At 54.9% G+C, this 10,543-nt stretch overlaps 1 protein-coding gene across 3 annotated transcripts; it reads right to left on the bottom strand.

The window, feature by feature from the left end:
• Positions 1-479: 479 nt before the first annotated feature.
• Positions 480-9,145, bottom strand: BRD2 (bromodomain containing 2). Of its 3 annotated transcripts, none has more exons than XM_040988720.1 (13): positions 8,837-9,145; positions 7,382-8,659; positions 5,964-6,267; positions 5,195-5,332; positions 4,644-4,782; positions 4,347-4,561; positions 3,885-4,259; positions 3,255-3,383; positions 2,844-3,089; positions 2,459-2,718; positions 1,616-1,920; positions 1,273-1,395; positions 480-1,187 (listed from the first exon to the last, which is right to left on the bottom strand). In XM_040988720.1, the coding sequence occupies exons 2-13, from the start codon at positions 7,408-7,410 to the stop codon at positions 1,051-1,053; spliced, it is 2,400 nt and encodes a 799-aa protein (XP_040844654.1). In that variant the 5' UTR covers positions 7,411-8,659; positions 8,837-9,145; the 3' UTR covers positions 480-1,050. The 3 variants fall into 3 exon arrangements, with proteins under 3 accessions (XP_040844654.1, XP_040844653.1, XP_040844655.1); XM_040988719.1 differs by having other exon boundaries at positions 9,000-9,145; XM_040988721.1 differs by lacking the exons at positions 7,382-8,659; positions 8,837-9,145 and adding an exon at positions 5,605-5,696 and having other exon boundaries at positions 5,964-6,054.
• Between the last annotated feature and the right edge of the window lie 1,398 nt (positions 9,146-10,543).

Genomic DNA, 10,543 nt, shown 5'->3' with positions numbered 1-10,543 from the left:
GCCTGATGGTTCACTCCCCAACTGACTGCAACGGCTGGTGCTGAGCCAATCCAAAGCCAGGAGCTGTTTTAGGTCTCCAACACAAGTGCAGGGTCCCAAGCAGGGAGCTGGATAGGAAGCGGGGCTGCCAGGATTAGAACTCGTGTCCATGAGATCCTGGCGCGTGCAAGGTGAGGACCTATCATGCTGGGCCCTGCACTGTGCAGTTTTAAGGCAGTAATGTTTATCCAAACAAGGCCATCTGTGTTACAAGTGTTGCGTGGCACATACCCCCACCACTGTGGCTATCCTGACTTGCTATTTTGTGTTTGAATCACTTCATAAACCCAGTCCACAGGAACCTAAGAACCACTTCAAACTAGTTTTAGAACTTTTGGAACACTTGATTTTTCTTAGCCCAAAACTAAAAACAGGCTCAAAACAATTCTTATGTTCCTTCAGAAACACCATGAAAACTTACTAATGGAACTCGAAATTTCAATAATATTTTCTTTATTTACAAGTTAGAACCAACAGACAAAAGTCCAGGGGGCCATATGGGGAGATGACTTTAACTCCCAGGGCCCCAAATGGTATGGAAGGAAAAAGGGAAAACAGTAGAAAAAAAAAAGTCAACGTAAAAAAAGCGCTCCCCCTTCTTCCCTCCCCATGGAGGCTGAGGGGACTCATGACCACAACCCCTCAGCCTTACGTAGCTTAAAATAAATTAGAACAAACAACCTCAAAACAGGGCCCTTAGAAGTGAACAGGGCCTAACAGGGCCTTGGCCCACTCCCACCCTGTATCCCTGCCCCATCCCAGTAATTCTGAACAGGGGGGCTCTTTGCCCAAAAGGTCACACCCAATGGGGCTGGGAATTTAGGAGTATATTGTCCATGTTCCTCCTTCAGTCTGTGTCCCTGTGTCCCTTCCCCCTGCAGAGCCAGCTCTCCTACAGAGGGGGGAGGGAAGGTGAGATGAAGAAGTGTCACAGCAAGGGGGAAGGTGTGGGGCAGGGTGGGTTAGGGGTCCGGTCCTGCGGAGCCTTCCTGCCCCATCTGGCCTGACCCCTTAGCCTGAGTCTGAATCACTGGTGTCTGAAGAGGAGGAAGATGAAGAGGAGGAGCTGGAATCCGAACTGGAGCTGGAAGCGCTGAGCCGTGACACGGCCACTTGCTGTGCAGAGGATGCCTCTGTCTTCTCACTCACTGCAGTACAAAGACACAGGCAAAACATGTGATAACAGGCAGGAGCAGAGCCCAGTCAGAATCAGCAGCAACTTCAAACACTCACCTTTCTTGGGGGGTTTTTTGGTGGAATTTAGCTGCCCACTGACATCTTGTAACCGCTTTTCTAGTTCTCGCTTCTTCTCCAAAGCCAATTCTTCCTTTGTCTTTCCCACAGGTTTCTTAATGGCTAGAAAAATAAATTTAGCAGGATTCAGTTCAAACACTGTTAAGCACCTCAGTGTCATTCCCCGGGTTGTCAGACCCCTTTCAACAACACACACACCTAGAAGCAGCCAATGCACGCCTAGGCCTGCAGCTGGCCACTCCTAGTGGATTAAGCACCACCCCCTTTGCAAACTATCTCCTCAGACCACACTGAGCACGGGGCTGGCTCTCAGTTTACTTACTGTAGGGTTTCCGAGGTTTCTTTCGCAAGCAGGAAAGCACGTAACGCTCAAGCTCTCTCAGTGTGGATGGCTTGAGCGTTTCAAAATCAATCTCTATCTCTTCTGGGTTTGAGTCCCGTAAAGATGGTTCCCTGGCTTGGATTATATGTACAACTCGACCCAGTTTCTCCCCAGGTAACTTATTGATGTCCAGGCTCAACTGTCGCTTCTCGTCATAGCTCATGGGTCTGCTCTCCTCTTCCTCCTCTGAATCGTAACCCGTGGGCAGGGTAGGCGGGGCTGTCTTTGTGGTCTTTTTGGGGAGCCTGCAGGCAATGTAAAGTGGTCAAGTGGAGAAGGAACATTCTTTCAACACATGCCAACCGTTCACCAACAATCCTCTCTTGCCTATGGGGGTGGTGAGTTTCGCACTAAGGCCAATGGTTGAGTCAGATGGGTTACTGTAATTAGGAAGGCAGAACATTTTACTGGATCCTTGCAGGCCTATCAGCTTATATTTACTTTGGGTTCTGAACACCAGGATATGCTAGAATGAATGGTTCTTTTTTTGTTCCTCAATGCAGTACTAACACACAAAGTCTAACTTCTGTTTATGTTTAGAGCAGCAGCAAACTGACCCAGACAACAAGTACAGCCATTACTACTTTTTCTTCTGAAAGTTTCACTACACCACAGCTATGTTAATTTGTGTACATACTTTCACCTCACAGTGTAAGAGCTGGCAATCGAGTGGTTGCAAAGCCTGCTTTTACCACCATCTGCATAAAATCCACTGACCCCACGTGGACACACTCTGAAAACTAGAACTAGATTCTCCTTCCCGTCCTGTAGTGAAGAACTCACTTGGTGCCACTTCCTCCAGAAGGTCCAAAGCCAGGGGGGCCCAGAGCAGCAGCACTGCCACTTCCACTCGCTTTCTTTGATTTCTTGGGCTGAGGTGGCCGGGGTGCCCTGGGTCCTTTGTCATCCTCATCAATTGCAGTCCGGCCCCGATGTTTCTCTGTCTTGCGTTTCTTCTTTTTCTCTTTTTTCTCTCTCTTCCGCTTGGGCTTAGATATTGGGCCCTGGGACAGGGCAGCAAGCTGTTCATGAACCGCCCGAAGCTGAAGAACAATCAGACATGAATTAGGACATAAACAATAAAGAATGAATCAGAGAAAAAAAAAACTCCGAGCAAAGGTCGGACATAAACCTCTTACCCAGTAAAGACTGAAGGGTGACATAATACCTGTTCCTGTAGCTCTGCCAAGCGGTGTGCCCTTTCTTCCTCCGAGTCAGAGCTTTCACTCTCTTCTTCTTCCTCCTCATCTTCGTCTTCCTCCTCTTCCTCAGAAGAACTATCACTGCTGCTTTCTTCACTGGAGGATTCTGAAGACGATTTGACCAGGCCAGGGGGCAAGGCAGTGGAGATGGGTAAGGGCCCTGGTTCTAGTGGCTCATCTGGCATCTTAGCATAACGGAACTCAAACACATCCTGGAAACAGAAGCAGACTTGAAACTATGCCGACACCCTGCCAGGCTATACCCATTCATGCAAGTTAAAAACAGGGTAGAAAGTTCCATGTGGAGGTTATGAGGATTTGGAATAATCTCTCCCATACCCACTTACACTTCAGACTCCAAATCCTCATTCACTCACCTGCAGTTTTCGTGCCATGGCTACAACATCATGGTCTGGAGGATTGTACTTATAGCAGTTGGAGAACATAAGCCGCACATCAGCAGCAAACTCCTGTGCGTCTCGGTAATCGCGATTCTCCATCTTCCGCTGCAGAAGGAGGCAGCATCAGAAGCTGCACAGGCAGACTCACCTTTCCCTGCCAACCCCAGACACCACCAGAGCAGCCCTCTTCTTGAGAGCACAGTGGAGATCACTTTAAGCACCTGTGCCCTGGAGTTCAAGTTTCAAGTCAAAGCAATGAGTGGACTGCAGAAACATTTACGTCTAGAAAAGAAAATCAAGTGTAGGGGAAGGGAGGAGGTCTCAGTTTACCTTTCCACCCTTTTCCCCAACTGAGATGCTTCCAAACAAATACAACTTAATTGTAGATGAGTTGTGTTGTTCTGAAGACAAAACCCATCCTTGGTGTTGCAAACTCCAGGAAATACGCACTTTCATCAAGTACTTGACCGGTTCCCTTCCTACTATTTCATAAAACAGCAAGATTCAGACTGCACTGTGCCCCTAATGAAGTGTGACTGAATTGCTCTAGTCCCTAGGCTCTGATCACACTGCCTGAGCATCCCATCTGCCCCATGCAGTGGGTACCTTGACAGTGCTGAGGTCCATGGGGTGCTTAATGATGTCATGGTAGTCATGCAGGCCCAGAGCAGAAGCGTCCACTGGTTTATAGAAAGGCCAGGCATAGGCAGCATGCTTCTTAGAGAGCAATTCCTTCAAAATGCCATTGCAATGTTTCAACTGTTCCGAGAGCTTTCCTTTTTTAGAACTCTGGTGCTGTTGCTGAGAGTCAGGCAGATCTTTGCGGGGTGGCTTGATGGGGCGACCACTCTCTCTGCGCATAGGGGGAAGCCTTGCTGCCTTAGGTTCAAGACCCCCAGGAGGGCTAGCTGGAGAACCAGGAGCCAGGATGGCTGTAGGAGTAGGAGTGGTTGTATCTGCTTTCCGCTTAACCCCTTTCTTCTGTAGAGAAAAACCAATACATGCCTATTACCTCAGGTCCACTTCACTCAAAACTTCCCCATTCCCAGAGCATTTTCATACCCATACCTTGGCAAGAGGCTGGGCTGGCGGAGCTGCAGAGACAGCAAGGAGTGGAGGGCCAGCAGAGTGCAGGGACTTGAGAAGGGGAGAAGAGATGACGGATGGATGGGGAATATTGAGGACAGTGGTGGGGATCTCTGGTGGTGGAGTATACAGGGCTGTGTGAGACACAGAAGAGACTGCAGGAACCTGATGAGCAGTGGTGATATTGCCTTGGAGCGCTGGAAAAAAAAGGGGGGTGGAGTGAGTGAGGGTAATTTTTAGTTTGAAATTCCCATTTGCAAAACTCCCACTCTTCCTTACCTGCTAACTTGGCCCCCTTTTTGTGGCTGTTCTTAGGAATGGTCACCACAAGCTCTTGTTCTTCCTGTGGCATTGACGCCACTTTCTGTAGGAAGATCTTTTCCAGCGTTTGTGCCATCAAAACAATATCATCAGTGGGCTAAAAAACACAACACACAAAAGGTTAAAAAACCTGAAGACACACTGAGGAATTCCTATCCCCAGACCACCAATCTCTTCAGCATCAAGAGCTGAGAATTACCTACACTAGGTCAGTAACATTAATTTTCTCAACTATTTCAAAATGCAACAAGCCTCGCATGGTTTCCTTAAAGTTCAGAAACAAAGGAAATGACAGATAGGAACAGAGATTTTGTTCTATTTTGGTCCCTGGAGTTTTCTGAGAAACAAGACCACCATTTCCAGGTATAACATGTGTTCAGTTAATTAACCTTTGCATGTAGGATCTCTGCAGACACATCACCGTTCAGCAGTACCATGTAGATTGCAGAAATTTAGGCCCTGATCACTTTGCAATACCTTTCACAACAGTATCATCTAAACGAACTCACCTTGTTGTAAATGTAACAGTTGGTGAACATAGTATTGAAATCCTGCATACACTCTGAGGCAGCCCAGTAGTAATTGTTTTCAAGTCTCCTCTTAATAGTACCCATGTCCATAGGTTGTTTTATGATTTTGTGATAGTCCTAAACAAAAAGCTAAAATCAGTGCCATAAAAAAACCCCTCAAACCCCCGCTTACTTCCGTAGCCAAACTACCAAACAACTCTCACTCTCTCACACACACGCACATACACCCTAAACAAATTAATAGCTCCTAATCTGCGGCCCCGACTAAACTAAGGGACAGGAGTGAACAAATGAAAAAGCAGTCTTAACACCCATTGGGAGGACCCTACTGCTTTTCTCTACCACCCACCTCCCTCCCTCTCTGCAAACTTCCCATCCTGTGACATTACCTCTGGGGTTGGCTATCCATGGACTGCATGAGGGAAAGGAAGAAGCTAAGAATTTTGGCCACCGTGGTCCTCTCCCAACCTGGGGTGGGAATCTGTAAAATGGAGCCAGGGCACAAAAGTTAAGGAAGGACACATGGAGGGAACAATAAGAGATGCCAAGATAAGAGAGAGCAAGCGGCTGGAGCAATCACAAAGGGCCAAGAATCCAAAGCTCTGGTGGCGGCTACCTGCCCTACAGGGGGTGAAATGGGGACTCCATTCCCTAGGGGCCGCAGCACCTACTCTGTGCAGTCCACCCCCCACTCACACACATTCTTGCTCATTACCCTGCCCCCCCATAATCCCATGTCTCTACTCACCGGTAGACCCAATTTGACAGCATCCACAGGCTGCCGAAATGGCCAGGCAAACTGATGTTTCCATAGAGCCTTCATCACCACCTTGTGCAGGTATTGAAGCTGATTGGTAACTCGTCCTGGCTTTTTAGGATTGGATACTTCTGGGGGTGGCGGGTTGGCAGGGGTCAGTTGCAAAGCTGGCACTGAAGCCATCGTGGGGCTCTCAAATCCCTCATACAACAAGGAGGGCTTGCGAATTCTTTTCCCTGGCGCCGCTGCCTCTGGGCCGAGCCCCAGTAACCCTGCATTCCCTTCCCCTGGAAGCCTGTAAGGATGGGAAACAAAATTAGATGCAATAATTTCACAGGCATGTAGTCCGCGCCTGTACAGACACACACGAAGAAGCAAAATCCGTACTATTTGCCTGACTATTTCAGGATTTGACCCTTGGAAGGGGTTAGCCTTATGCAACTGAGGCCCCAAGACAGCTTAACATCTGAAAACTGTAGCCCTATGGGGATGGGGCTTAAGCAAAAAAGGGGTGGAGTCCCAAAGCTTCCTCATCGCTAGGGGTTTGGTGGTTGCCATGGTGGCAAGTCTCTGGGAAGCTGGCTGGTAAAAAGAGGAACAATAACTTAGGGAGAAAAATCGCATCATAAAATGATGAGACTGCCAAGAGTTCACAAAAACTCCTGTGTGCTACACAAACGGAATAGTGAACTCCACATTGGGAAATGGCCTTTCAAGTCCACCACAATCATCACACCAGACACCAAGAGCAACAGCCTCATCAGCTTCCCACCCGGACCCTCCTTAACACTCGCCCAGCAGTCAAGGTCAGTGAGCCCGCCTCGCTGTGTGACAGCCCCCAACTGCCTCACTGCAAATCCAACTCCACCAACGCCTAGCACCAACAATCATTTGTAGTCCCTTGGGTGCTTCTCTGGACCAGGTGCTTCCCATCACTGGAGACCCACAACATTACACTCAAGACTTCACTGTTTACATCCGCAAAGCTAGGGGAACCCTAGCTCCACCTCCTGCCCTGAATGAAACTTAACGAACTCCCCCCAAGCACCCCCACGCAGACACTCGAGCCAGACCGGAACTTCAGGACACAACCCAGACGCTGGGAACCCAGGGGCGGGTTAGTGACCCCTTTACCCCATTCTGAGAAGCCCCCTTGCCAATTCCTGAAGCTATCACCATGGCAACCCTACGCGGCACTGGAAGTAGCCTTGAGCTTCTCCCAAAAACTGACAGGCCGTTGCTGGGCACCAGACCCACCGCCCGCTTGAAACTGCATGCCAGCCCTCGCACCCCGACGGCCCAGGCCCGGCAGGCGCCAGCGACAACCTGCACTCCCCCACACGCAGCGCCAAACCGCCGTCCACCCGCCGCCAACGTCCCCGGCCCACCCGCGGCGCGCGGACACCTACTTGCCGTGGGGAGTCACGTTCTGCAGCATCTTGAGCACGGGGACCCGGCGCTGCCCTCAGCCGAAAGTCCGGGTGGCCTCGGTTCCCCTCCCCGCCCGGCCCGGCATAACCCGGGGAGTGGGGGGGAGGCCGCTGCCGTCGGCCCTCCAGGCGCGACCCCGCGGCCGAGCGGGCACCCGGGCAGCCCCCTCCGCTACCTCTCGGAAAGCTCCGGCAGCTTGGCGCGACTCGCAGACGGCAGACAGCAAGAAAATGGCGGCGGCCTCGGCTCAGGCGGGCGAGCAGAGGGGGGAAGGACTCTTCAAACGTGAAGCCGATCCCCGATCCCAGACACAGTCGCCAATACAGCCCGCGGCCGGTTTGCAGGGGTTCCCTCTTGCAGCCGGGGTCGCCCGGAACGGACGAAGTCCCGTTTCGACCTCGGATGGAGGCGGATGAGCAGGAAAAGTGCTTTAGAGAGCCGCCGCCTCCATCTTTGAAATCCTCTTGAGGGCGGAGTAGAGGGGTGGACAGACTCCGAGGATTGGGCGGGGCTCGAAAAAGGGGAGCCCCCGGGGCTTCTATGGGGTCTTTACTGTCCGCCGGGACCGGTCATAAGCCGAGAGGAAGGCCATTTCCAAGTGGATGGACGTGGATTGTAATGGCGGCCCCCGACGACTCGAAGGCTGTTTCGGAAGGCAGAATCCCCCAGCTCGTTCTAGAGACTGCTCCACTCCAGCGCGAAATGGCGCCGCCGAGCCCCGCGCCGGCCCTTTATATATAGGCGGGGGGGCGGAGCTTCGCCGCTCATGCGCGCCACCCTGCCCCAGCCTTCCCCCGCCCCCTCCGCGCGCTCCCGCTCGCTCACGCGCGTGCAGCAGCCAGGCCGGAGGGGGCGGGACACGTCTCCGCGGGAGCGTCTCCTATTGGCCGGGCGGCGCGATGACGTCATAGGCCCGCTTTCCAGCGCGTCCGTCCCGGGCGGGCGAGTGCCGCAGGGAGCCACAGGGCAGCGGCCGCCATGTCTCCGGGCCAATGGCTGCGCTGCGGCCCCGCGGTTCCCGGCGAGGAGGGCGGCTGCGAGGGGCGCGGAGGCCATCTCCCCCGAGGCTCCGGCACCCTCTCCCCGCCTTCCCTTCCAGTCTTGCATGCACGGAGCGAATGGCCACCGCGGGGCCCGCGCGGGTCGCGGCACCGGTAGCTGCTCCGCTGGCCGAGCCGCAGGACACGGGCGGGGCCGCGTGGGCGTCGCCGGCCGTCGGGCTGTTGTTCTCGGCGGGGCGGCCGCCGCAGGGAAGTCTGAAACGAGAAAGACGCCATCTTAGAGGCCGCGGCCTGCTCTTGTTTGGCGAACAGCTGAGCGGGAACGTTCCCCCACGGCCTACAATACAGATTCCTCCAAGTCTCAAAATCCTCCCGTCCTTCTCCCAGGCCCAACAGGCAAAACAGCAACGCCAAAGCCCCCTCACCTCTTACCTCCCGAAGCTTGAGCAGGCCCCGAGCAGGGATACCCCAGCACCTGCACGCCCCACCTCGCCGATCCCTGCCCAGGCTCGGGTCGCCGGCTCCACAAACCCTGGGGCCTTCAGGGGCAGCAGAATCTGCACCGCACCCACCTGCCCTACACAAAGGAACCCACCTCCCCAAACTCCGTGCCGGGGTCTGGCTCAGGGTAGGGAAAAACAAGTCCTAACCCCAGGGGCGAGTCGGGAAGCGGCCTCTCCCTGGAGGAGAGCTCGGACCTCGCCGCGGGCTCCCCGCCCCCTCCGCGCCGCCTTCCTAGGGCCCCCATCCCCCACGGGTCCGGAGTCCTCCCCACGGAGCGGCTCGTCCGTCGGTCAGCGCCGGGGAGGAGGGCGAGCGGAGGAGGCGGCGGCTGCGGCGAGCCCTCCCCCTCCTCCCCTCCCCCCGGGCCGTCCGCCTCCGAGGAGGGGCAGGAGCCATTTTGGGAGCTGCTTGGCCCCATCCCCCAACTCACTATGAAGTCCTCTGGATTTGGTTATCTGAACAGGGCAGCCGACTGTATGAATAAGGAACTAGAGCCCAAGGTCAGGCCGCCTAAGGCCTCTACCGGCCAGACACAGCAAAGGGATGCACGGCCTCCACCACAGTGCTGGGCTGCGTCCGCCCGGGTCTCCTTCCAGACTCCTTGTGTGCCTCCCTGGGAAAGGAGTTACTGTCGATGAACACATCTCAGAAAAACTCTTGTTTCCCAGGGAGGGGCTCAGCCTAGATTCGGGAGCTCCAGCCACGCCACCTTCCCTCGTTCGCAGGAGCCTGGGGCCCGAACCTCGTCCACTGCACCTAACATGGCTGCCGGCCGCCGTCTTCTCGAGCACACGACTAAAACCGCCCGCGCGAGGGACGCGCCGGGGCCGGCCGAGCCCCTTCCCCGCCGGGCAGGGGAGCAGGCCCGGGCCGCGCTGCACAGGCGGCCGCGCCCGGGAGGCCGATGACACAGCAACTTTGCCGGCCTCTCCCCTCCCCCAGGCGGCCTGCCTCCCCGGCGCTGGGCAGGTCCGACCCGCGGCCCACCAGGGGGCCCGGCCCGGCCAGAAAACCTCCGCAGGCTGAGCAAACAGAGCCCCGGCCAGGGAAAGGGCAGCCAGACATCACTCTCGCTCCTTTTCCTGCTTTCCGGAAAATCACGGCGCCCGGCTCCCTCCCGGGCCTCCCTTCCCCTGCGTGAGTCACAGGGGAGGCGGCCGACACTCAGTCATTTGGAAAAGCAACTCTTCCCTGCTTTCCGCTCCCTCCCCCGCAGGACACAAGGGGAGAACTGTGCGGGGCTGGGGGAGGGGACCCGGAGAAACCCGAATCCTGGCGAGCCTGAACGCATTCCAGGGCCAGACCAGCCTCCTCGCCCCCTGCCCACACCCAGCGTGGGCCTGGTGGCCACCACAAGCAGACCCCCCAAACTCCCAAGCCCCCCGCAGCCTGGCACACAGGGCTGCTGCACCAGGCCCCGCAGGCCGTGCCCACGTGAACGCCCCGCCATGCCATGAGCGTCTCGAAGCTGCCCTCCAGCAGGCCGTGAGCCGTCTGCAAGCTTCGTACCCCGACACAAAGGAAGCCCAGAAGTGCTCCCTCCAGAATTTGTTCTTTTTTGGGGACAAGGGAGTTGGCATCTGGGAACAATCCCAGTTCACCACCGAGGGAGGCAATTTTAAAAGCATTCCCCTC

This window comes from Ochotona curzoniae, unplaced genomic scaffold (genome assembly GCF_017591425.1).
Source record: "Ochotona curzoniae isolate NIBS_2020 unplaced genomic scaffold, NIBS_Ocur_1.0 contig_4968, whole genome shotgun sequence".
In the NCBI taxonomy this organism is placed as follows: Eukaryota; Metazoa; Chordata; class Mammalia; order Lagomorpha; family Ochotonidae; genus Ochotona; species Ochotona curzoniae.
Note: the sequence above shows the minus strand (reverse complement) of the source record. Positions and strands in the feature narration are given on the sequence as shown.

Coding starts and splice junctions, on each gene's coding strand:
- BRD2 (XM_040988720.1), bottom strand. CDS start 7,410: ATGCTGCAGAACGTGACTCCCCACGGCAA. Junction 4,783..5,194: donor ACTGTTACATTTACAACAAG/GTGAGTTCGTTT, acceptor TGTGTTTTTTAG/CCCACTGATGATATTGTTTT. Junction 1,188..1,272: donor CAAAAAACCCCCCAAGAAAG/GTGAGTGTTTGA, acceptor TTTGTACTGCAG/TGAGTGAGAAGACAGAGGCA.